Source organism: Gopherus flavomarginatus, chromosome 2 (assembly GCF_025201925.1).
Source record: "Gopherus flavomarginatus isolate rGopFla2 chromosome 2, rGopFla2.mat.asm, whole genome shotgun sequence".
NCBI classification, from domain to species: Eukaryota; Metazoa; Chordata; order Testudines; family Testudinidae; genus Gopherus; species Gopherus flavomarginatus.
This window is the reverse complement of record NC_066618.1, coordinates 16519253-16546290: the sequence shown is the minus strand read 5'-3', so window position 1 is coordinate 16546290 and position 27038 is coordinate 16519253. Positions and strand designations below refer to the sequence as shown.

The 27038-nt window shown below is 40.7% G+C and overlaps 1 protein-coding gene across 2 annotated transcripts in view; it reads left to right on the top strand.

Annotated features, from left to right (window-relative positions):
* RHEB (Ras homolog, mTORC1 binding) overlaps positions 1–26684 on the top strand; it is a 58774-nt gene extending 32090 nt beyond the window's left edge. Inside the window, exons 4-8 of one of the 2 annotated variants that reach the window (XM_050940442.1) lie at positions 7728–7810; positions 12487–12543; positions 12647–12694; positions 13270–13351; positions 26200–26684. In XM_050940442.1, coding sequence (XP_050796399.1) covers positions 7728–7810; positions 12487–12543; positions 12647–12694; positions 13270–13351; positions 26200–26292 — 363 coding nt within the window. In that variant the 3' untranslated portion in view covers positions 26293–26684. The remainder of the gene's footprint in view (positions 1–7727; positions 7811–12486; positions 12544–12646; positions 12695–13269; positions 13352–26199) is intronic. The other variant, XM_050940443.1, reaches the window with a different exon arrangement.
* Positions 26685–27038: the final 354 nt, after the last annotated feature.

Here is a 27038-nt window from a genome sequence, read left to right as displayed (position 1 = left end):
TACAATACTCATACTATATGCTATGCATTTGGAGGTTACCTGGTAGGATTAGTTAGTATGAGCAGGGTTTTATGTCTATACTAACTACTTCACCTAAATTCCTCAATAGGATGCTTAGATTCTTCAGCTGTCCAGTACCCTTATTGGCAATTCTGCAGTGGCTTTGGATAGATAAACCTCCAAGTCTCACAAAACACAAAAATGAATAATAGTCTTTGCAGTATTCATTGTTTAGTTTAAGGGAAAGCACAAACATTAATACTGAAAGTTATCACCTTCAATGCACTGCAAAAATTTATGTTGGCAGAGGGAGAGACTGCATTGTGGATATTGGCCAACACTGGGAAGTAGAAGTTTGGATTGCCAAAAAACATTTGTCCACTGGGAGCAAATCAGGGAAATGTATGATTAGCACATTAGCTTAACGTTCTTGCTAAAGTATTCAGCACTAAAAATAGATAATGTTAAGGTGATGTTTGTTTGTGACTTTCCATCCTTTCAGGAAATTATGCTGCTTTTAAACACCAGAGGACTAAGTCAAAATTCAGTCCATCGCATGTGAACAACCCTAGGAGGGCATATCAAGAGTGTTTAAAGCTCGGGTGTACTTTTGGAAGAGTACAAAGGACTAAAACTACCTGGCCAAAACAAAAAGCTTTGAAATTGGCTCCTTAGTTTCCGCATGAATTGTGTGGTAAAACTACTGGAAGGCAACTAGATTAATTCCACTTAACATAACATAATAGTAAATACACTCACAAAAGCATACAAAAAAAAAAAAAAAATGGAGTTGTGGCTTCCAGATAATCCGGTGCTTATAATGTGCGTTGGCATTTCTTGGAAATATAGTTAAGATAAATAGGGTTTTGTTCCTCTAATAGTACTGAAGTTACTTCTGATTAAGAACTGAATGTTGCTGCAATAAATGACTAGCAAGTTAAAACTAGTGGTGTGACAGCCCTCAAGTCGCAGAAGGTCAGTGGGTCCTGTGTGCCGTTTGTTCACATAAATCGCTCGTTTTAATTGTGCTAAAAAGTTCTTGGTGTTTTGCTTCATCATGGGTATTCCAGATGAGGAAACATGGATTTAGAGAGTGGTTTTGAAACTGGAAGACCCATGTTAAATCTTAACGAACTTTGATGTTGACTTGCACAGGTAACTCTAATGTGAACCATCCAATTAGGTCTACAACTTGACAACTAGGCTTTTATCTATTTGAAAAGTCTACAGTCTTAAAGTGCTTTTAAATGTGAAGAAATAACACTTAAGAGAAATTCTGCATCCAATGTGTGCAATTTCAGTTTTCAGAAGTTGTTAAATTATTAGTTAACATTAATGTTCAGTGTATGCAATATACTAACTGTATACAGAGCACCCCAGTTTAGTCTTTCACTCCTGCTTTATAAACTTAAACTTCAGATTATTCCACTAGAGTTCTTGCCACTAATATCTGGTCTGATCTCAGTAGACTTGAGCATAAAAGCTATCAGTTTATTATGAAAGCATTTTCTCTTGTTTCCTCTAGACTTTTACAAAACTGATCACAGTAAATGGGCAAGAATATCATATTCAGCTGGTAGACACAGCTGGCCAAGTAAGTGATCTTTGTTATTTGAACAATTCCTTCAAAGTGAAGGCAACGTGTTACTGTACTCCTGTGGGATTAAGTTGGTACGTCCTATGTTGAGCAAAACGCCACAATTGATGTATTTGAATAAAGGGGGTCTGAAGGCCTTTATAGTTCACTTACTAAACTATATTCGCTAATTAGCAGTAATTGAATTTAACTTCCAACGTGCACTGTCAAGTAGTTAGTCCCCCAAAATTAGTAGAAACGTGTTCAGAGTTGGGGTTAATAGGGGACTATTAAACATTGCTAAAGCAGGTGTACTAAGTGGGTTGGTTTCTTGTGGTGGTTTGTGTTTTTTTTGTTTGTTTTTTTTTAAACTAGTGTTTGGAAAGTGAATTTGGCTACATCAGACAAAATACAAGAAGTAAGGTTACATCGATTGAGTCATGGTAAATGTAATGTGTCTCTTAATGTAATGTACTAGTAATGCCTATTAGCGTTCTTGTCTGTGTTCATTTAATACAGAAGGGCTAATCTGATAGAACCTATTATTGCAGACTCTAAGAAGCATAGCCTATGGCAGTTGGATAACCAAAATGAAAGTGGGACCTATTTCCCAGGGATTCAGAATGTGACTGCAGATGCACTCAGCAGACACTTCTTCCAGGACCACGAGTGGGAAATAGACCCCAACATATTACACCACGTATTCCGTCAATGGGACAGCCCTCAGACTTGTTTGCCACATAGTCAAACAAGAAATGCACCCACTTGGCTCATGGGGTGGACTGGGTCACCATTCCTTGAGGGGTTGCTTTTCACCTTCAGTGGTCATCAACCCTACTGTATGCATTTCTACCAACTCCCTTGATAGCCAAAGCTATGCTCAAAATAAAGATAGAGCCAGAGTCATTCTAGTTGTTCCATCCTGGCCCAGGGAAATGTGGTTTCCTTACCTGATACAGCTGTTTTGCTGTCAGATTACTCTCCATGCTGCTCCTGATCTCCCCCAGGAGGGCAGGAAGATGAAGCATCATGAGATTGGGATGAAACATTTAGAGCATAGTTGACTCGCAGGATTAGAGACAGCCTGCTCAAAGATGTAAAGAGTACTAATACACAGCAAGAAACAATCTACTCATTACCCATAGTCTTAAAAAATGGGGACAATTTGTCAGCTGGTATGACTGTAGACAGATTCCACCAATGACCATGTCACTTCCAGATGTACTGGAATGTGCCCTAACTCTGACAACCTCGAGTCTATCGATTTGAGCTCTATACAGGTCCACCTGGCAACCGTCATGGCTTTCCACTCCCAATAAAGGTTTGTTCTAACTTTGCCTATCTGACCACAGTGAGATTCCTTAGAGGACTGGGAAACCACCAATCCAATATCCTACTCCAATATGAGACCTTTAATCTGGTCCTCAGATGCCTCACAGGATTGCCCTCTGAACCTTTGGCTACCTTTTCACTGCTCCATTTGTCTGTGAAAACAGTGTTCCTGATAGCCATTATATCAGCGTGACACATTGAGAAATAGAGGCCCAGATGTCATGTGCCTTCCCCCAGTGTGTTTTAAGGATAAAGTCCTGTGTGCCCCCCCACCCCCCCAAAAAAAATCTGACCTAAGGTTTCTTTCGAGTTGCGTCTCAATCATATCACTTACATGCCTGACTTCCACTCCAAAGCGCATTTACATCTCCAGGATGCACTGTTGCACATCCCGGATGTCAGGAGAGCTCTGGCCTTCTATCTAGACAGAACAAAGACTATCAGAGAGACTCACAAGTTAATTGTTCACTAGCAAATAGGTCAAAAGGGTCAGCAATCTCTCACCAGAGATTTTCGAAGTGGCTATCAGGCAGCATTAACTCTTGTAACCGGTCTCACAACATTCAACCACTTTTGGTTATAAGCATCCATTCTACAAGGGTTTATTGCAACTTCTAGGGCCTTCCTCAAAAATGTGCCAATTATTGAAATCTGTAAAGCCGCTAATTGGCATCTATATTAATAAACAAGCTAGGGAAATACAACCTAGATAGAGCTACTAAAGTTGGGTGCATAACTGGTTGGGAAAACTGTTCCCAGAGAATAGTTATCAGGTTCATAGTACAACTGAAAGAGTATATCAAGTGGGGTCCTGCGCGGATCAGTTCTGGGTCTGGTTCTGTTCAATATTAGCTGTGATTTAGATAATGGCAAAGAGTACACTTACAGAATTTCCAGATAGTACCAAGCTGAGCGTATTTGCAAGTGCTTTGGAGGGTAGGATTAAAATAAAAAATGGTCTGGACAAACTGAAGAAATGGTCTGAAGTAAATAGGATGAAAATCAATAAGGACAAATGCAAAGTGCTTCACGTACAAAATGGGAAATGACTGCCTAGGAAGGAGTACTGTGGAAAGGGATCTGGGGGTCATAGTGGACCAGAAACTAAATGAGTCAACAATGTAACGCTGTTGCAAAAAAAGCAAACATCATTCTGGGATGTATTAGCAGGAGTTGTAAGACAGATATGAGAAGTAATTCTTTCGCTCTATTCCGTGCTGATTAGGTCTCAACTGGAGTATTGTGTCCAGTTCTGAGTGACACATTTCAGGAAAGATGTGGACAATTTTGGAGAAAGTCCAGAAAAGAGCAACAAAAATGATGAAAGGTTTAGAAAACATTACACATGAGGGAAGATTGGAAAAAATTGGGTTTGTTTCGTCTAGAAAAGGGAAAACTGAGAGGGGACATACCTTTTCAAGTACATAAAAGGTGGTTACAAGGAAGAGGGAATATAATTTTGTTCTTAACCTCTGAGGATAGAGTAAGAAGCAATGGGCTTAAATTGCAGCAAGGGAGGTTTAGGTTGAACATTAGGACAAACTTTCTAACTGTCAGACTAGCTAAGCACTAGAATAAACTGCCTAGGGAGGTTGTAGAATTTGTCTGTCCTGCTCTTAAAAATCTCCAGTGATGAATACATATCAAGAATGGTCTAGATCAGTGGTTCTCAACCCATGAGCTGCTTGTGGCCCAATCATCACACAACTGCAGCCCATGTGACACCCTGAGGGCCTTACAGGCTTGTATATTGTGTGGATGCAGCCCACATAACTCATGGAGAGCTGCATATGTGGCCCACAATGGTAAATAGGTAATGAACCACTGATCTAGATAATACTTAGTCCTGCTGAGTGGAAGGACTGGACTAAAAGACTTCTCAAGGTCTCTTCCAGCCTTATGACTCATGATTCTATGTATACATTCACCAAATGCTATGCAGTAACTCATGACTCTGCCTCTGATACTGTTTGGATCAGCTATGCTTTCCTTTCTACTGGACTTGACTCCGAAACCCCCTCCACCTTAGAGGCAGTACTTGGTAGTCACCTTGAGTGGAGCACTAATAGGGACACTACTGGAAGAAGAAATAGTTACTCACTCTATGCAGTAACTGTGGTTCTTTAAGATGTCCCTGTGAATGCTCCTCTACCTGTCCTTCCTCTCTGCTTCAGAGTTCTCTGCCATGGGACTTTGCGGTAGAGAAGGAACTGAGAGCAGATCTCCCGCACAGTACTACATAACAGCTCAGGGCACGAGACTGCCTAACACGCAAATGAGGGCTGAACAGAGACTTCTGTGAGAAATCTCCAATCAAAGGTGCTGGGAGCGTTAGTGCACCTAGAGTGTAGCACCCATAGGAAGTCGCATCTCAAAGAACCACAGTTACTGCACAGGGTGAGTAACTTTCTTTTGGTGCTAATATTTTTGAGTTTCTTATATGCTATGCTGGCCAAATGGTGCTTCCCCACACCTTGCTGTCTTCTGGAGTGGTGTTGAACTGTATAATGCAGGCTAGTGGCCCAAACATGATTTTTGGTCATTTGTGTCAGGAGCTGGGTAGCTACCTTTCCTTCTCTTGCAAATTGTAATGTTTACAGAAATCAGAACCCGCTTTCTCAAGAACATTAATTCAGTCTAAAAAGAATACCATAACTCAACCAATTCCCCAGCCAACACAACCTTAAACAGAGTTCATTCTCAAGGTTGAGGTTCAATTTCAGTATCACACAGCTGAAACTAATTCTTAACTAAAATAGCACTGTCTCATCAGTGGTTATTTTTAAATCTTTCTTTCCCATGGATTGTCTTTATTTTCTTTGTTGGCTTCAGTGGATTAGAGGGGAGAGATCTTGTGAGTAGATGTCGAAAAGCACTGTAAATGCATTAGAACAAGCTTTGCTCAATTTTGTTTACTTGCCCAGTAGACCATGGGGGCTGCTTAAATGGATACATATGATGTAGCAAAGATTATAGGAATAACTACTTTAGGTGTAAAGTGATTTATGTGAATCTGTAATTACTGGGCCACATTATGTTGTTAGTTGGCATCATAACATCGTTAAATGTTAACTGTATAATTCCAACGTAAGAATGGCCATACCAAGTCAGCTCAAAGGTCCATCCAGCCCAGTTTCCTGTCTGCCAACAGTGGCCAATACCAGGTGCCCCAGAGAGAGTGAACCTAACAGGTAATGGTCAAGTGATCTCTCTCCTGCCATCCATCTTCACTCTCTGACAAACAGAGGCTAGGGACACCATTCCTTACCCATCCTGGCTAACAGCCATTAATGGACTTCACATTCCAAAAAGCATCTCTAACAAGCAAATAACAGCCAAGCAGACAGTTGTGAAAGTGTGAATTAGAAAGGGTTGAGATAACAACTATCTCAGTACAACACAGGATTTGATACGGAAACCTGTAAAGCTAGAGGAGTGAAGTGATGGGTTGATGGGAGTACTGTGAAAACAAGAGCCTTGGTTAAGAGGTACTGGAGCAGGGGTTGGCAACCTTTCAGAAGTGGTGTGCCAAGTCTTCATTTATTCACTCTAATTGAAGGTTTCTTGTGCCAGTAATATATTTTAACCTTTTTAGAAGGTCTCTTTCTATAAGTCTATAATATATAACTAAACTATTGTATGTCAAGCAAATAATGTTTTTAATGTTTAAGAAGCTTCATTTAAAATTAAACTAAAATGCAGAGCCCCCTCTTCCCCCCCCCCCCCCACTCGGACCAGTGCGCAGGACCTGGGTAGTGTGAGTGCCACTGAAAATCAGCTTATGTGCCGCCTTCGGCACGTGTGCCATAGGTTGCCTACCCCTGTACTAGAGTTTGGGGGACAGGTGGTGATAATTGTTAACAAAGCTATTCCAATTGATAGAAATCCTGTGGAATGTCAAGTACAGTCTAATGCTTAGTTTGCACATCCATCATCTGTTTCTTGCACATGCTATAAAAGTGATCCAAGTCATTTACTTTACAGTCAGTAACCAAGTTGCGCATTTATCTGATATCTGAGCAGTGGTGGGGCTTTTCCGCACATTAGAGCTGAATATGAAGCACAAGCAAAGACAAGTTCTGTCTAACTTCATCTTGCTAGAAAGTTGTGAAGATGGGGGAGGACTTGATAAGGGTCCTTTCCCACTTGCTCATTAGGAAAGGGGGAAGGTTCCCCTGTGTTATATAGGCTGGTGACATGTGAAAGTGAACAGTTTGAGCAATTGGATTGACTGACGAGATGAAGTGGTCTTAAACTAAACTTTTTAAATCTAGCATCAAAACAACATCTATATAGAATTTACGGGAGGGGTAGGGAACATACATGAAAGTAAGCATTTTGATATCAGCATTCCATTCTGACACATTACTCACAAAAGAAAAGTTTTGATATTAATGATTTATCTTGAATTTCATTTTATAGTATAAGAAAATGTCAAAATTGAAACAAAACACATTTTGACCTGAAACAGTCTTCTTGATTTCATTTTGTGGAAAATTTTTGAAATTCTTTGTTTTTGTTTAGCATATATTGTGTGTGGGTAGGGGTGGGGGGAGAATCTACAGCTTCTTACCCCTAGCTTGCTTGACTTTTTCTGGGCATCCTATGTAATCCTTAAGGAACAGGCAGCCTCCACCATGCCTGCTATGGAGTCTGATTCACCTGTATTGGCATTGTTTTAAATCTTTACAAATGGTGGTCTTGCAATTCATGTCTTATATACACTGACTGTATTTATAACTGCTGCTAATCTGCTGTCACTAAGATTCTGACTCTTGTGGCAATAACCATTTTTAAAAATACCATTTTCCTTCCACAGGATGAATACTCCATATTTCCTCAGACATACTCCATAGACATTAATGGCTACATTCTCGTTTATTCAGTCACATCAATAAAAAGGTAAGAGTTCTTCTGTGTATGTATTCTTATGAGTAAGCTACTGATCTGAGATTCATGTGGCTTCAATCCCTGGCTCTGCCACAGACTCCCTTTATGCCCTCACAATTCTTTAATATCTGCGTCCATTTCCCATCAGAAAAATGGGAATAACAGTTCTCACAAAAGCATTTGATCTTTACTGTACCTAAGCAGCTTGCAAACTACAGTGGTTGGGGGCAAGTAAGGATAGAATCCATATTCAAGTGTATTGATTATGAACTTTGAGTGTAAAGATGATCAAACTTAAGTATTCCTAGTGTTCCTCATTGTGGTATGTGAGTACAAAGAGGCATAAATAAACTGTAACATGACCTAGAATAGTAATGGCAGCATTGCATGTTTTCTGCCTTTTTTTCTCCTTGGGTCAGAAATCATGTGAACATAAGAACCATATTGTTGGTTTTCTTTCCTCTTAGCCGTATAACCTTAGGCTGTATCTACACTAAAGCTTATTTTGGCATAGCTTATGTCACTCACTGGGGTGAATAAATCTCCCATCTCCCCGCCCCACTCCGCAATCAATGTAAATTACACCAACATAAACGCCAGAGTTGACAGCACGACATCAGTGGGAGAGCTGCGCCTACTGACATAGTTACTGCCGCTCGCAGGGGCTGGAGTAAGTAAGCTGATGGGAGAGCGCTGTCCTGTCTGCTTAAAGTGTCTGCATTAGCAGTGCCACAGTGATGCTGCTGCATTGGTATATCTGCGCTGCTGTAAGCTCTGTAGGGTAGCTGTAGCCTTGCACTCAAATAGAGCTGATTCTTCTTTGTGGGTTTTTTCTGCCTTGCCCACCTGTCCAGTTGACTGGTAGAAATTGCCTGTTCGTTGCTATGAGCTTCCAGGCAATAGACAGTATATATGAATTTGGCTTGTAGGCTGCTTTTTTATTTGCAGTATTGAAGGACATGTCTTACTGTAAAATAGTTTCTCAGAATAGTTATTCAGATTTCAGAGTTTGAATTAAGATCCTTTCTGGCTTGAAGGCCCAGCTTTCTTCTAGGTAATCTCTTACTGGTAAGAAGCACATTAACCTCTTAGGTTTTTGTACAGTTATTGGCACCATATTGTATTAATCCCCTTCCTTTTTTGGACCCCTATGTTTTTATTTCTGTAAATTTGGTGGGTTTTAGCAGCAGGATTTCTTTTTAAAGTTACTTTGTACAGCATCTGCATATCAATAGAAGAGGAAGAGTTAGCAATGTAAAAATAGTAGCTTCCTTATGCAAGCTACTAAATAAGTAAAATCTAAGAACCTACAAGTGGTTTTTTTTGTTTGTTTGGTTTTTAAAACAGAAGGTCCTGAGCAACCTGTCTTCCTCTTCAGCGCATAGGGACACTTTGCAAGCAACTGTTTTCTTTCATTCTTGACAGGTTCTGCAGTGTCTAGTATGTTTGTCCTAATCTGAACACTTCTGGGCTGCTCAATTGCTCTTATGGTTGCTCATTATGTTAATACGTAAAGTATACTCAGAGTAGCTTCGTCAGATCTACCTAATGAAACAAATTAACATTCTGTAATATTGAGGAGTAATGTTAAAGGAAGCATAAGTTTTAGACAGCTGCATCTGTCCCTATTTACAGGATCTTTCACAGTAACAGGTGATGAAGGTAAGAATTGAGTCTTAAGACAGCGTGAAATAATTATAAAGCACCCCCATGTACAAATTCTGTAGCAACACAAACTTGGTGATAGCATTCTCTCCTTCTAGGTGGAGGCATTGTGGCTTAATTTCAAGACAGTACTTGAAAACCTGGGGATTTATGGGACATGGAGTCTCCCATCTTCTTGGTCACTAGTTCAGATCTGGGCTTAGCTAGTAGCGTGGTTCTAAGTAAAATGAGTTGGTGGTCTCAATCTCCGTCCACTTCAAAGCGACAATTGCCTGCATCTGCAGCAGTGTACTGAAGATCTAAAGTTCCCTTATTTGTAGTTTCACCCAGAGACATGGATAGAATAGCAACAGAGGCTGAATCTTTTCTGCTAGAGTTACTACTTTTTCAACCAGAGTTGAGGCACGTTGATGACCTGGAAGCTTCCACTGATTTGTCCTATACCTGATCAGTAATAACTAGAGGATTTAATTCTTTTTAACTCTGGCTCCAGTTCTCTATATTGTGTTGCCAAGTCAAGCAGTCAGGTGAAAAATAGAAGTTTGTCCTGCCTGACAACTGTTGGGATGCCACTATGGAAGAGTCAAATTCTAGTGTAAGCTTAGCAAAGAACTGCAAAATGTATTCAGACTGCCCTGGGTCTATACCTGCAAGTTCTTTTCTAGTTTTTTTTTTAATGGCTTTTTATTTACTGCTTGGCTCTTCAAGTAGAAATCTACTTGAAGTGTAAGGTGTCATATCCTGTTCTTCTGCTTAGACTTTGGATGCAGGACAGAACATATCATGTAACACTGCACCCTGATTGCCTCAGTACTCTGGAAAGCCAAAGAGGCTTTGATTTGTCTTCTGCTTGCTTGTTGGCTGCTACTCCAGTCTGACACACATTTGCCAGTGTTGCTCTTGTTTCATATAGCTAGGTCACTGGCTATATATTAACATAGGAACTGAACGTTTGAGTACTGATATGGTAGAGTACTTGTTTCTTTCCACGCTTTTGTTGTAGATCCTTTTGGAAAATCCATTCTTAAAAAAAAAAAAAAAAAAAAATTAAAAAAAAAAATTCTCTTCTATATTGAGTAACTCGAGTGCAGTGTTTGTCAAATGGAAATTCATAAAAACGCTCCTGAAGAAGTAAACAACGCCCTACTTCTCTAACCTAGTCTTAAATTTGCTCACAAGGTTATTGAAGGTTTCTCATTCTGATTTACTTAAATTCCTAATTTGTATCACAAAGTAGGTTCCATTACTTTGTATCATGTGTCAGTCATCTTTTGCTGGTGGTCCCTGCTTCCCTGGATTGTCTTTCTTCCAGTGAGCAATAACATGCATTATAAACCAGTTTATACCTCCTTAATGAATCCTCAGTCTCTGTTAGCCTGCAGAGAACGAACTGTGGCCCTACAGTTACCTTGTCTTTTAAATTAAAACTTGCTAATATAGGAAATCCATTCATAAGGTAGTAAAGGTGAAGTGATATGAAACATCAGTGTAAGGCTACCTTGTCCATTGACACTCCTCCATCCTCTCCCTGCCCCTCTGTCCCCAGTTCTGTTTTGGGTTTATTGGCAATTGTTTGGTCCATTATAACAATCATTAGAGTTCACTGTCTCTGGGTATTTCTATGTTTGTATTTTCATTGGCTCTTACAATCTCCTTCCCAAGTGTCCACAGTCTGGCTTTAGTCCTTACTGGTTTAGGCAGGAGGGTGCATACCTAACTGTGGGCCAGATTCTACAGTCAGGCTGACCTATAATATGCCTGTGGTCAGCTGTTGGACAAAAGAGGCAAAGATGGCTTTAGGCTACTTTTGTGGATCCTGATTCGTGACTAGTTTGATACCTAGCTGGTTTCCTCATGCAGATTAGACCAATCTTGTATAGGGAGGCATTCAAGGCATCTCTCTTTGTGGCCCGTATTCAATGTAAATCTGTGCTTGAAGAATCAGGCCCTTGGAATTTGAGCTCTGATTAAAATGCCACGTAAATGAGCACACTACTTATGGCAATAAAGTTTTGAAAGTCAGAACCTACCTTATCTACCCTACAAATTTTTAATTGCAATATTTGTGTCCAGTCCAGGTTAATACATGGTATCGCTGTTAAAATCAAAGTTGTCTGTCAAACTCTCTAATAGCTCAGTTACTCCAAATGTAATAAAATGGTTGCCATTGCACATCACTGGCTTCATTTGTTTACAACTTGCTTATTCTGCATGGTACTAAATATCCAATACCCATTAAGTTAGCTGGGTTTGAGGCTTCCTGGCACCTCACAGTGTTGCTTCTGGCCTTAGTCACTCAAGTCTTCATGTACAGACTTTGTATTAGCACCCGTAATTGTAGTATCTGAACAAGCAATGTTTCTCATACCACCTGACAGCTCAGTTTGTACTTCTCTTGACTTGGAAAGTCACAGTTTAGGCTTTTTCTTCATTTTCAAGTGCATAAATTCTGATTCTACTTTAATTTTGAAATTGAATATTGTCCCAATTTAAAGTGGAAAGTGCTATGAATTTCAGCAAAGCAATACATCTTTAGTAATTCCATTGCACCTTCCATCTTAGTGCTTGTTTGTTTTTTGAAGTTGTACTTTTAACTTTACCTTCTTACCCAGACTTCCTACGTTTGTGCAGCTAAATCTTATTACACATTCTGCCTAAAGTGTACCTACAGTCCAAGCAGATGTATCAGACATCCAAATAATGCTTAAAGCATGACTTTCCCCGTCTTGATTCATACTCTAGCAGTGCCCTTTATCAAAAGGGAAACCAAGTATATTAAGCAGGATTATCTTGGCCTATGTAAGAATATTGTTAGATGGTATAGTGTTCTATGGAGTTATAGCCCAATTTGCCTCTTTTGTATAGGAATCAGTAACACATTTACAGCATCTCAGTTGTTTTACATCTAAAGTGAGAATAAAGCTTAAACTCAAACAGTCTACAGGTGGAATTAATTGCTTGTGTATTGGGTATTAAGGCTAAACATCAGAGTGCATGTGTGATTTCATCCCTTTATTTTGCAGTTTTGAAGTGATTAAAGTTATCCATGGCAAGTTATTGGATATGGTGGGAAAAGTCCAGTAAGTAGTAACACTTTCATCTCATTTCATTGCAGGTGTATTACTAGTACTTTGTTCAATATACTGTAACAGCTGTTCTAAAAGTGGTTCACTTTTTTCACAGAATACCCATTATGCTGGTTGGAAACAAAAAAGACCTGCATATGGAACGGTATGTACTATAAATACAATATTTTTCTGTAAAATGTAAGATACCATAACTGTTCTCTGCTGCAACATCACTTGTAACAATTTCAATGAAATTTTCATCTTGGGAACTAAATTATAGGTACATAATTTCCCATAGCTAAAAAGTTAGTTTAATTTAGAATTAGGTTATCTTATGCTAAGTTATCATAACTAAGGTACTGTGGACTTGAGGATGGAACTGAGAGCCAGGAACTACTGAATTCTAATCCTGACTCTCACTTTGGGGCAAGTCACTTAACCTCTCTTTCATCTACAAAATGGAGTAGTTGCATGTTTACTTCATAGGAAAGTTGTGACAATAACTTTAAAGCACTACATAAAATGGAGGTGGTATAAAATATAGTAAAAATGGAAAGTAAGTATTGCAAGACCCAAATTTTACTTTGAGATGTTTATACTGCATGTGAGGCAGTTTAATACTTCATAGAAGTGCTGCAGGGAAGTAACTGCAGTTGCGCGGCAAATGCTCTAACTTCTCCACAAACCATCAAACTTTTTCTTTGCTGTTATAATTTATATTGTCTTCTGTTTGGTCAGGGTGATTAGCTATGAAGAAGGGAAAGCATTAGCAGAATCCTGGAATGCAGCTTTCTTGGAATCCTCTGCTAAAGAAAATCAGGTAACCAATTAACATCCACTTTGATACGCTGCAGTTTAAATAGTGGGATTTGGTATCAAAAGATCTCTAAATGTCTCCATGTACTTCATCGCAATGGGAAGAAAACTAAAATATGCTGTATAGTTGTGTATTGGCAACAGAAAGTGAAATGATTGCTTGCAATGATGTCCAGATAATTCACTGAGAATTGTAGATGAAGTCAGGTTGCTGAAAGGAGAAATATGGGACTAAAGGTGTAACTTAATTATATATGTGTTTGGTTCTGGTGCTAAAATGGAAAGAGTTAGATTAAGTGTCAACTCTCTCACCTTCAGTTGAAGTGGTAATGACTTGATCTGTATCGGTACCTTCAAAAATAGAGAATTAATTGCTGAATCCTTAGCAGGAACATACTGCTACAAGGATGAAAGGATAGCATTGTGGGTAGGGCACTAGCCAGCCCTTAGATTTGGGTTCTTTTCCAGACTTTGCCAGTGTGCTTCTATTCCCTCTGAAATAGGAGTAATGTTTTCCTGCCTCATAATCATAAATAAATCATAAATCTTGTAGTGATGTGCGTTGTATTAATGGATGGATGGCCACAATCTGACCAAATATAACCAGGAAGCATTGTAAATGTTACCATTGTTGTTTCTAAATGGTGATAAAACTAGCAGATTTAATTTCATTCGAACCTAACACTAATCCTTGTTGGTGTAATAGCTTCCTCATTTACCCCCTGAATATGTTCTACATTTCTGTGAAATACTGGAGCTGAAAAGGGCATTGAGAGTTCAAGTCCAGCCCCCTGCATTGAAACAAGACCAAGTAAACCTAAGCAATTTAGCTTTGTGATGCCATCTTTGTTGTGGCGCCCCAAGGAATTGCCCTGGTTCTTGTATACAGAAAAACAGTTGTCACGGTACAGCTGGGCTATGGAGGTTTTTATAGCATGTTGGGGGGAATCTCAGAAAGAAAGTTTGCTGCAGATTAAGCCCGTCATATGTCCTACCTTCAGTAGACATGGAAAACAGTTGATCACTGTCCTCTTTGTAACTGCCCTTAAGATATTTGAAGACTTAAGAGGTCCCCTCCCCCCAGTCTTTTTTCTTAAGATGATAAACTGGGTACGCATTTAATCGTTTTTCATAGGTCAGGTTTTCTAAATATTATCACTTTTGTGCTCTCCTCTGAGCTCTCCCCTATTTGTCTACATCTTTTTTTAAAGGTTGGCACCCAGACCTGGACACTGTATTCCAGCTGATGGCTCACCAGTGCCAAGTAAAATGTGACCGTTATCTCTCTTGTCTTACATATGCCACTTCTATTACTACATCCCAGAATATATCAGCCTTTTTTAAACTACATCACATTGATTCAGATTTTGTTATCCACTGTAATCCCTAGATCCTTTTCAGCAGTACTGCCCCCATTTTGTAGTTCTGCATTTGATTTTTTTTTTCCCTAAATGTACTACTTTGCACTTGTCTGTTGAATTTCCTCTTGTTGACTTCAGACCAATTCACTAACTTGTCAAGGTTGTTTTGAATTCTAATCCTGTCCTCCAAAGAGCTCGCAACCTCTCCCAGTTTAGTGGCATCCAAAGTTTAAGCCTACTCTTCACTCCATTATCCAAGTCGTTAATGAAAATATTCAGTAGTGACAGACACCTATGGGACCTCCACTAGATATACCCTTCCAGTTGGATGAGGAGCCATGGATTAATACTCTGAGTGTGGTCTTTCAGCCAGTTGTGTACCCACCTTATAGTAATTTTATGTAGCCCACGTTTCCCTAATTTCATTGAGAATATTTTGTGGGATTGTGTCAAAAGCCCTATTAAAGCCATATATGATGACTGTTGCTTCCTCCAACCCAACCAGGCCAGGAACCAAGTCAAAATCCATGCTAGCTATTCCTTATTAATCCTGTTATCCTCTAGGTGCTTACAAATTGATGGTTTAATAATTTGTTCCAATATCTTCTCACGTATTAAAGTTAGGCTGATTAGTCTATAGTTCCTCAGTCTTAGTACCCATCTTAAAAAATGGGAACAATGTTTGTCCTCCAGCCCTCTGGGGCATCCCCCAGGAGTTCTCGAAGATAATTGCTAATGATTCCAAGATTGCTTCAGCTAGTTCCTTCAATACCCGAGAAGAATTTAATCAGCCCCAATAGACTTGGAATACATCTAACTTAACAGGTTAAAGAATATTTAGATCTTTCCCTATTCTGTCTTGAGTGGCCTCCCTCTTTTTAATATCAATTGTGTGGAGTATCTGATCACTAGTAACCTTTTTTAGGGAAGATTTAAGCAAAATAGGCATTAAACATCTCAGCCTTTTTGTTTTCATCTATTGTTCATTCTCCTTCCCTGCTCAGTAGAGGACTTACATTTCCTTAGTCTTTCTCTTGTTCCTAAAGGGTTTAAGGAACCTCTTATTGCCTCTTATGTCTCTTGCTAAGTGAAGTCATTTTGTGCCTTCGCTTTTCTGATTTTTTTTGTCCCTTCATGCTTGTGCTGTTCTTTTGTATCCTTCTTAGCAATTTGCCCATGTTTCTGTAGAAATTCTTCTTGATATTTTTCAGGTCATTAAGGAGCCTCTGATGGAGCCATGTTGACATCTTACTTTTCTTATCTTCCCCTTGCGTCAGGATAGCTTGCAGTTGTGCCTTTTAATATTTTTCTCCTGGGGAAACTTCCACCTTTCCTGAATTCCTTTTTATCCTAGATTTTCTTCTTATGGGACCTTACCTATCAGTTCTGAGTTTTTTTTTTTTTTTAAAAAAAAGCAGACTTTAAGTCCATTGTCCTTATTCTGCTGCTTCTTTTCTTTAGAATCATAAAATCGATCACTTCATGAACTTTCACTCAAATTGCCTTCCTCTTCATATTTGAAACCAATACTCCCTGCTAGTTAGAATCAAATATAAAATGGCTGTCGTCCTGGTTACTTCCTCCACTTTCTGAAAGAAAAGTTATCCCAAATATGTTCCAAAAACTTAATGGAAATGTTGTGTTTTGCCATATTACTTTTCCAATAGATGTTTGTGTAGTTAGTCCCCAAGAATTACCAGGTCTCGTGGTTTTGAATATTTCTGTTGCTTGTTCTAGAAATGCTTTATCTACCTTCTCTTCCTGATTTGGTGGTCTATAGTAGTCCCCTACTGTGCAGTCATCCTTATGGTTTTTTCCCTTTTTATCATTAGCAGAGACTCATCTGCCTCTCATCACCTTCTGGACTCAGAACAAGGTATATATTCTTGATATATAATGCAACAGCACGCCCATGTTTTCCCTGCCTGCTGTTCCTGAACAAGCCTTACTTCTGTATACCAATATTACAGTCAGGAGACTTAGCTGACCAAGTTCCTGATGCCAGTTGTCATAATTTAGCATATATACTAATACTTCCAGATCTTTCTGTTTTGTTGTTCATACTCCTTGCATTTGTGTATAGACATCTAAGTTGCTAATCAGATTCCCCCACTGATTTTCTTGTTCCTCCTATGACCCTCTTGTAATTTTCCACGTCTGCCCCTCCACCCCAAAATCTAGACCTTTTTTAAAGTCTCCTTTTTATGCTTACCTGTGAGTGTGTCACCTTCACTAGATTAGCAAGTTGGGGGGAGAGCATCTTCATGCACTTTTTGATCCGGCTGACCCCCTGTCTTCCCAGCAGCCCTCCTTCTCAGACCAGCACTCCATTGTTGAGGAAGCCAAAGCCCTCCCATCAACACAATCTTGCCCAGCCATGCATTTGTCTACTGGGTGCGCTTGTCCCAATCTGGGCCCAACCCTCAACTGAGAGGGTGGACAATATCACAAGCTGCTTTTCCAACTCCATCACCCTCCCTTCCAGAGCCTTTAGTCACTGCTGATCTTCTCTGGGTGATAAGCAGTAACATTTAATGCCCACATGAATGAGTCATAGGTAGAGGTACCGATGAGCCTCACCAACCTTTCTGTAATGTCACTGATGTGGGCTTCAGGCTGGCAGTACACCTCCTGGGGCATCAGGACAGCAGATGGATGCCTCTGTCCCCTCAGAAGGGAAACCCTGACCATTGGCACCCTGCACCACTGCCTTTTGGGTGTGGTGGCTATGAGCCTGCCAGTCTTGGGGGCAGATGTGGCTCCCCTTCAGCAATTAAGGTCTGCTTCTCACATCCTGTTGCCATACAGCATACTGGGTCTTGACTTCTGTGGACTTAAAGCTGGGGTTGAGGGCAGAGCACTGTCTACTGCCCAAAGTGGCCAGCAGCTACTCCTCCACATAGAGCAGCTAGTTCTTTGTCATTGGCTAGCATCCTCCATCTCAAATGTTGACATGTGTGCCCTGTCAAAGACCTTGTGCTCTCGTATGATGTAGAGATGAGCCGCCACCACCACCTGCAATTCGTATCTGCTTCCTGAAAGTCCATCAACACACCCCTCACCCCGGGTGGTTCCCCCTGCCTGGCTTTCACTGGCCAGGATATGCAGGCTGCATCCTCAGCAAGTCGACACCAGGAGCCTCTAGGGTCAGGATGCCTCTCTCGTGCAGGCAGAAGAAAAGCTAGCGGTGATGTACCATTTTCCTCCCATTGCAGGCTCTTCACTAGCACCTCACGATACCTAAAATTAAGAATCAACTCTGTATCTTTTACTGAAGTTCTTTGTGCAACCAAACAGACAATCCTGCAAGGTGGAACCTTGTTTCCTGGTAAAAATCATACCTCTTCTATTCTTTCATACATGTAATTGCCAGAACTTGTGCTGCTGGCAGTGAACAGTCAAGAAAATCCAGTTTCCACAGGGCAAAAGAACATAAGAACCTGCCAAACTGGGTCAGAGTAAAGGTCCATCTGGCCCAGTATCCTGTCTTCTGTCAGTGGCCGATGCTTGGGGCTTCAGAGGGAATAAACAGAACAGGTAATCAAGTGATCCATCCCCTGTTGCTCATTCCCAACTTCTGGCAAACAGAGGCTAGGGACACCATCCCTGCCCATCCTGGCTAATAGCCATTGATGGCTCTATCCTCCATAAACTTATCTAGTTCTTTTTTTGAACTCTGTTTTAGTCTTAGCCTTCACAACATCCTCTGGCAAGGAGTTCCACAGGTTGACTGAAGAAATACTTCCATTTGTTTATTTTTAAACCTGCTGCCTATTTCATGTGGTTACTCCTAGTTCTTGTGTTATGAGAAGGAATAAATAACACTTCCTTATTTACTTTCTCCACACCAATCAAGAAAACTGATTGTACAAATCTTTCAAAATCTTCTGCAGATCCAAAGGAAGTCACGATTTAATTTTTGTAGTACTTGAATTCTTGGTTTAGATTTTGGCAAGTTTAATGCCACTCTTTTGGCTTAGTTCCAGAGTAGTGCAAAAATATGAAAATTGTAAACATCCTGTAAAATCCTTCAGTGAGTAATAGACTTGCAGGTAAGTGGTTTTAATAGACAAGTTGTATACAAATGCTCCACTCTAGAACAAATTCTTTAAGCTAAATCTGACTTAACTGCAGTCAACTTTTTAGACAGTCTAGCTAGCATTCAGTTATTTCCCATTGCTAAATATAAATTTTTGTAACTACTCACTAATTCATATTGTGAACTTATTGATAACTTTCTGAAACTTAAGTGACACTCTAGTTATGTAGCTTGCTTTTTTTATAACACCTAGCACAGGGATGGGCAAACTTTTTGGGCTAAGGGCCACATCTGAGTGGGGGAAATTTTATGCAGGGCATGGGGTTGGGATATGGGTTTTCATAGGGGGCTCAGGACAAGGGGTTGGGGTGCAGGAGGGGTGTGGGGTTCGGTAGGAGGTTGGGGTGCAGCAGGGGGCTTGGCAGGGGGTTGGGGGCAGGAGGAGTGCAGGGTGTACAAGGGGGCTCAGGGCAGGGAGCTGGGATGCAGGCAGGGGCTTCAGGGCAGGGAGTTGAAGGGCGGGATGCAGGAGGGGTGCGAGGTGCAGGCAGGAGGCTTGGGGTGGGGGTGGGCTATGGGAGAGGTTTGGGCTCTGGCCTGGCACCGCTTACCTCATGCGGCTCCGGGGTGGCAGCGGTGCACCCTGGGGACAGTGCAGGCTCCCTGCATGCCTGCCCTGTCCCCGGCCCTGCGCCACTCCTGGAAGCGCTGTGGCCCTTGTGGGAGATGGGGGCGGAAGGCTCCGCATGTGCTGCCTTTGCCGCGCCTCCAGGTACCTCCCGTGAAGCTGCCATTGGCCATGGTTCCCCGTTCCCGGCCAATGGGAGCTGTGGGGGCGGTGCCTGGAGGCAACACATGGAGCCCTCTGCCCCCCTGCCCGGGGGCCACAAGGACATAGTGCCGCAGGCCAGATCCAGCCCATGGGCTGTAGTTTGCCCACCTTGACCTAGCATATTAAATTGCTGTACTAACATACAAAGTCTCGTTAACTGACTGGCATGGGATTTGTTATTTCCATAATAAAAAGTGTGTACTGTGTGATGCCTGGACATCAGAACTATTAGATGATATGCTGTCATCTGAAATATGTAGCAAACCTGTGCAGATTAGACTCTGCTTCAAAGGGTATGAAATACTATGGGGAGGAACAGTAATTGTACGTCAAAAATGTATGAACTTCTCCACGAGCCTCCCAGTTTCTTTATGAATCCTGCAAAAATTCTGTTTTTAATCAGTGCTTCCAAACTGCAGTGAGTACCTAATACTTAAGTTGGTACAAAACATATTGCTACTGATATAAAGGTTGCTGGACAAGATCTATATTAAGGATGACCTAGTAACTTTAACTGGAGACTTTTTTGTTTTTGTGGTTTTTTAAATCATTGGTATTGGCATAATATAATGCAAGTTCTTAAACATCAGGTGTAAATGATTTCTTCTGATCCTCTGCCAGTCCAGATGCTTGAGTATAGCGCCTTTCCATCAGATGGAGAAAGTACACAATCATCTCGGTGAGGTCGCTTGTTCTATACAATATGCTTGGTAAATCCAATAGTTTTCAAGAAGTGGAGAAATCAGTACCTTTGCCAGCCAGTGAAGACCAAGCAGAGAAGTATCAGATTCCCCAAACCTTGCTAAGACACACCGACATTGTGTGGTTGCCTCTGTGTACAGCCAGAGAATTACTGTCTAGTATGCCAAGGGGCTCAGGTACTCCAAAGGCCAAAGTTGGGACAGCCACCCTTGGTACTGTAGGCAGCTGCCAGGGATCTTGTGACTTGCACTCGTCAGGAAGGAAGGTAAAAGGTGGGAGATAGGGCTGCATCCATCCAAGACTCCCCTTAACTAAAGAGTTCAGGCAGGGAGCAGGACAGGGGAGCATCCCTTTCAACAGGAACCACAGACAGGAACATCTTACTGGTTCTGCAGATGCTTCCTCCTCTTTGGCAAGATCTCACACTGGCACCAAGGAACCTCTGGGATAGGGACCCCCTTCTGAGGAGCCAAGATTGTCTTCCATGACTTTAAAGCCCCCTCCAGTTTAGAGGGCAGAAGCTTCCTCTAGCTTGGGAGCAAGACTTGTTGTTCTCCGGGTGGTAGCTGCTGTCTTGGGTGAATAAAGGGAGCATCCTTTAGGAGCAGGAAGTCCCTGAGCACTTGCCTTCTGGTTAGATTCATAAATTCTCCAGCTGCTGTCTTCTGGCCATGATAATACCAGCACCCTGACTATTGGGACTGGACTATGACTATGCTCCACCCTCTTTATCCTGCTGCTTGCAGGAAAGCTAGCTTCTTGCTTAAATAGGACTACCCAGATTCTATAAATCTGGAGTTGAAGTTCTTCCTTCTGACAACAAAAATTACTACACAATCCCAGGAAAGGGGACAGAAGCCTGAGCTGCTTCACCCTGGATGAGGGGGGGAGGGTAAAGCTGAAGCCTGACCCACAGCCCCTGAGGTTGTGTGAAGCCAAAGCTTGAGAGCTTCCACCATGGGTGGGTGGGGGCTGTAACCTGAGCGCTGAAGCCCTCAGGCTTTGGCCTCAGTCCTGGGCAGTGGGACTTGGACTTCTGGCTTCAGCAGCAGGCCCCAGCAAGTCTAATGCCAGCCCTGGCGACCTCATTAAAACAGGATTGTGACCCACAGTTTGAGAATCACTTGCTTAGATCATCACATCCCAACGTGGCCTTCACATCAGCTAATCAGTATTTTGCAGTGCTGAGGCTATTACAATCAATGCAGAGCTCTCCCATTTGGGCCACCAGGAACAACATCAACAACACTGACCAAGCTTGCAGCAACCTTTGATAGAACACCAGGCAAAGGAAACTGTGATCCAGCTATGGCTCTCCAGAAAGAAATCTACAGCCGCAACAAACTGCAGTTTTTTGTCTCCATCTCAACTGGTGTACTTAGCAGTGGGCAGAAAAAGCATCTGAAGATGTAATTCCCTGCTGTAACTGCAGATAGTCAAATCTAGGATTGCTTATAGGTACTGGTTTCCATGGTGGTGAGCTTGGAGGTGGTTCCTTGAGTCCACATCCATATGACCTCTGCACTTTCCTCTTGCTAGGAGCTAGAATCAGAACTCTGAAATACATTTCCTATTGCCATCTGCGGTCAGCGTACTTCTAGGGTGGTGACTGCACAAGAACCTGAAGAAGTCTGCCCCTGGAGCTAAACACCAAGCTTGAAATACAATATAACAGATGTTACGTTGTGTCTGAGGTCCAGCTGCATTCCCTTATCTTCTGTTCCCCATCACATTCTAGGGCTTTCTTTCCTCCTCTTGTACCAAAAAGACATTAGGAGCTTATGGGGCAAAGCCACAAATGAATCTAGTTCATGCTCCTCAGTTGTGAGGCATCCTGTACAACTCCTTGAGGAGGACAATTTTTTGTAGCACAAAGGTCAGATCTGCACACTGAGTGCATTGCCTGATCTTACTGTGCCAGGGAAAGGCAAACTGGTGTGTTTAATGGAACCACCCAAAAGGTGTCTAGTAATATTTTGTGTGGTAGATGTTTGAGGACCATTAACAAGCTATTTCAACACACTCTCTCTCTCTCCCCTACCCCCACTGATAATCAAAACATACAAATAGGCAAAAATTTAAAAAAAAAATGCTGCTTGGGAACTTGGTTTGATTTAAGAATATTTACTTTGTATGTTTTGACATGTGGTGATGACCATTGGCTTTAATGATTATAAAACCTTAACTTTTTGAATCACAGTATTTACTGTCACTAAATAGACAGGCCCTCCCATAATTTCGTGCAACTGTGAAAACTTAAATTGATAAAAATAAAAATGCTTAAATCTGAAATTATATTTAAAAAATTATATTTATGTCAAGCCTACTCATAAGCACTCAAACTGTGGAGCCAAGCAAAACATTTCACACAAACTTAAATGCAGAACATGAGTCCAAATAACTATGCTTTTATGGTGTTCTCAGTAGCTTGCAGTTTCTATAATTAGGCCGTATAATGGTTCCATGACCAAGTGTATTAGTAGCAAAGGAAGAGCAAATAGACTTAAAGCCTAGTACTTTCTGTAAGATTAGGTAGAAATACCCTTTTCAGATTTGATTATACTCAGTTTGGATTTAATGCCAGCTACTACCATTTGCTGTGCTGTCCTCAATTTGAAAAAACTAAACTGAAATCGAGAAACAAGCCAACATGGTCAAATGGCTGATCAGAGTTCAGTAATTCTGATCACCGTCATCAAACTATCAAAGACCGGATCTATAGGTAGGAGCACTTCGCTGGTACAGCCATATCTGTATACTATGCTGGCAAGTGCTTCTAGTGTAGACACAGCTTATGCTAGCCAAACTGTTCTCTTGCCAGTACAGCTTATCCAGCCCTTGACAAAAGTTTATAGTGTAGACCTGACCAATTGCGTTGAACAGCATCGCAGTACCCCTGTGAGGTAGGGAAGTGGTTCCCAATGAAGACTGTATTGTTCATGCAACAGTGGCACCTGTCTGTTGTCTCATGACCTTGTTTTGCTGAAAAGACTTACCAGCTTTAAAATGTATTCTTGATCTTTCTTTGTAGATCCATAAAGAATGTATGTAACTAAAACTTGTTAAATATCCCATCTTTTCTGTGAAAGGTATTCACTGGCCACCTACATCTTGGTGAGTGGCCCAGACGAACAGTCTCTCTGAGAAATAACACACATTCTGTCAAATGAGAGAAGACTAAGTGCTCTTTTTTTTTTTTTTAAATAGCTGTTTCCAGTCAGGAATGTAGAGAATAGTGTCTGCTAGAGCCAAAATAAAAAGTTGTCTGTTTACATAACAATGTTAAGTGTATTGTAGGTCAGACTAGATTTTTCCTTTGAGTTGTCACCCAAGGAAAATTTGTCAGCAGAAAGTAGTTGATGAGATCTGTAATCCTGTCCAGAAATCTGCTAAAATCTAATATGCACAGGAAGCGTATTGTGCAATTTGACTAATCAGCCACTTATGTCAGTTTGCCTTTGGATTGCTTGGAAAATTATATTGATGAATAGTATTTTAATGGCTCCTGAGACGGTACAGAACATGTGGTATTAAATATGAGAGAGGCTGTACATAGAATTCAGCCTGCTATGATCTTACTATAATTACTTTAAAATTGTGGGGCCATTTGAGTGCAGTGGAATTTATTTGGAAGTGAGCCAACTGAAAAATTGTTCCTTACTGGAGAAATAACTGCCAGGTCAGAACACATAGTGCACAGAGCTTTTCAGCATGTTTATTTTAAACAAATTATAGTCTCTTGTACCAGCTTCATCCAGTTCTCATACATTTGCTTCCATATAACATGAATATCTTTTCTTTTCAATACAAACTGAACTTGGTGCTCATGAAGTTATAGTAATGACACTTGGATAGACTAAAATTGATACCCAGGGAGCTTTTGACCAAACGTCCCTTAGTCAGAATACCAGTGTCTTTCTTTAACTTGATCGATGCTATCCTCAAACCCAAAATAAAGATGAGAACTTGAGCATCACTATTGGCTTTAGGATAATAATGTAGAAAGGAATATTTAATAAAGTGACTGCTGTAAAATATACAAAAACACAGTAATCTATCTACAGTCTGCAGTCGAACCATACAAACTGAATCCCACAAGGAGGTGTAGTGGAATGCTCAATTTTTGCATATTAACTTTTGTAAAGGGGTGGGCTAGTATTCAATAATCCTTCAACCTGAATGTGTCATGGCATAAACTCCCTTATTCAAAGTGTTTCTCAGTCCATATAAGTACACTGGCGCTTCATTTAATAGAATTTTTGAAGTGAAGAGTAACCTCTGGGGGAAGTTTAAAGAGGCTTGACGTTTCTGCATTTTAACTTTTCATGCTTTCATGAAAACCTTGTAAACTAGTCAAATGTTCAGTCTATCACTTCTGTCAAATCTGTTGAAACCTAAACTCTCTAATGAATCAAGCTCCTACTTACATTGAAGATCCTACTTACACTGAAGAGGAATGTCACATTCAGTTGTTCAGCTTCCTAGTGCAGCAGGTTGTAACTCACATATGAGGACTTAAACTCCTGCCTAGTTCTGACCCAAGTAAAGGTGCCACTCCTTTGTGTCCTTGCACAGATCCATTCTGCCCACCAAATTACTGTCTAGGTCAGGATCGCATACGGTAGAATAACAATATGGGTCCTCCCCACATCTGGAAGGTGAGTCCAAAGCATAGAGGACCATGATAGGGTGAGCAGGTGAGGGAGGGATTATCAAGGGGATTCCTAACTAATCTGAGAGAATAGCATCAAGTAGATTGGAAAAATGTTATCCGGTGATTACTGTGTCCTAAGCTTGTTCACTGTAGCTTAGGAGAGGATCCAGCAAGGAGTTCTAAGTGGAATCAATAACTGGAAAGATGACTCCTACTCAGAGAATAGCAGTTACTCTTAGCTGCTGAAGGGATGAGGGGTGTGTGTGTGTGTGTGTGTGTGTGTGTGTGTTTCCCAGGGGTTTTGGATTTTTTCCTCAACTGTGTAAGGAAGTGGCGATCTTATAACATATGGCTACATGCAACCAACATATATTAATGCTCACTGTTTTGCAGTTTGAGGTTTCATATGTATAATGTAAGCCCTGACCCAGTCGGAATATTTATGGTTTATCTGCTCACATTAACTCTCTTCAAAAGGATTTTGGTTAAAATTAGATACTTCCTCTTGAAATTCAACTTCCTTCTGTTATTGCTGGAGCATTTTCCTGCAGCAGGTGTCAAATCTCATTGCCCCATTCTGGTAGAGCTGAACATCTCGGACAATACTTGTAAATTAGGCAGTGTCTGATGGTAGTCATACAATAAAATGTAAACAAGCAGTATAATGTAGGAACATTCACTGTACATGACAAAAAGTCCCAAGACACTTAAAACTGAATTGGTTTTTTAATTTCAATTGGAATTGCCTTCCTCCATTTTTTTCCTCTCCTTTTGATGTTAAATTACTTGCTGCTTTACAGAGATAATGTCTCTTTTAGTCTGAATTGTAATAGTATTGCTTGGAGTATGTGATTTAATTTATATTTGTGTATTGTCTTTTGGAGAGGCAGACTGTGTAATATTGTCAATGAGCACTTTACTATTCAAAATGGCTACAGTACAAAGCAGAATTATAGTAATTAGCTTTTTGTTTGTTTGTTGACAATTCAGTTAAAGCTTGTTCTCTGCAGAATATTTTAAGTTTCCCCATGTAAGCGCATATACTGGGTTATGCCCATTTTCCAAAGAGTTTCTTGTGGTAAATGTTTCAATTGCATCTACATTTCCTACTTGCCCGAATCCTGCCATATTTGTTTGGAACCTGACTCGATATCTAGAGCATGCATTTGTCTATTAGAGTAGCCAGCCAAACTGTACCAAGTTGTGTGTCTCTCCGTAAGTGGTAATTGCAGCCTTCATGCTAATCACGCTCCTCTCTTTGCAGACTGCCGTTGACGTTTTTAGGAGGATAATTTTGGAGGCAGAAAAGATTGATGGGGCAGCTTCACAAGGAAAGTCATCATGCTTAGTAATGTAATTCCACTGCAAAACCTGAACACTGGGAATACATTCTACTTGAAGAAGCAAACTGCCCGTTATCTTTAAGGATACACTGCTTCTTTTTTCTTCTCTTTAACCTGAAAGATACATAGTTGGTTGGAGCCTTTCCCCTCAGATTGTTAAACTCTGACTCCTGGGTAAATGGCTTCACTTCCATTTTCAAATTTTAAGCAATCATATTTTCAGTTTATATTGTATTTCTTAATATTATGACCAAGAATTTTACTGGCATTAATTTTTCAGTGTAGTCTGTTGGTTAGAATAATCATCAAAATGATGCATATTGTTACACTACTCTTAACTAAGCTTGGATATCTGTGTTTCTTTGTGTTAAATGTATACTTGTAAATAAAATAGCTGCAAACCTTATTGTGTTGCTCTATTTAACTGTGGTTTTAAAATAAGATATAATAAATGTAGTAGTAACCTTCTATAGGTTTTCCTACAAACTGACCACCTCCAGCCCCCCAGGACTAGTGGAGATGGATTTTGAAGCCAATCACTTGTTTAGCTTTTTCAGAGTGTGTGTTTGCTGCAGTGATCTGAAGCAGCCCCTCTAGCAGAACTCCTGGGTGGCTGACTACAACCTCAGATGAACCTGCGTACCAGCTGATAAGGATGATGCACTGTGGTATTGCCTGTTAACTTGATGGAAGAAAGTGCTAAGGATGCAAATGCATCATTCTTCTCATTAACATGACTCATCTGATAGTGGCCACTCAA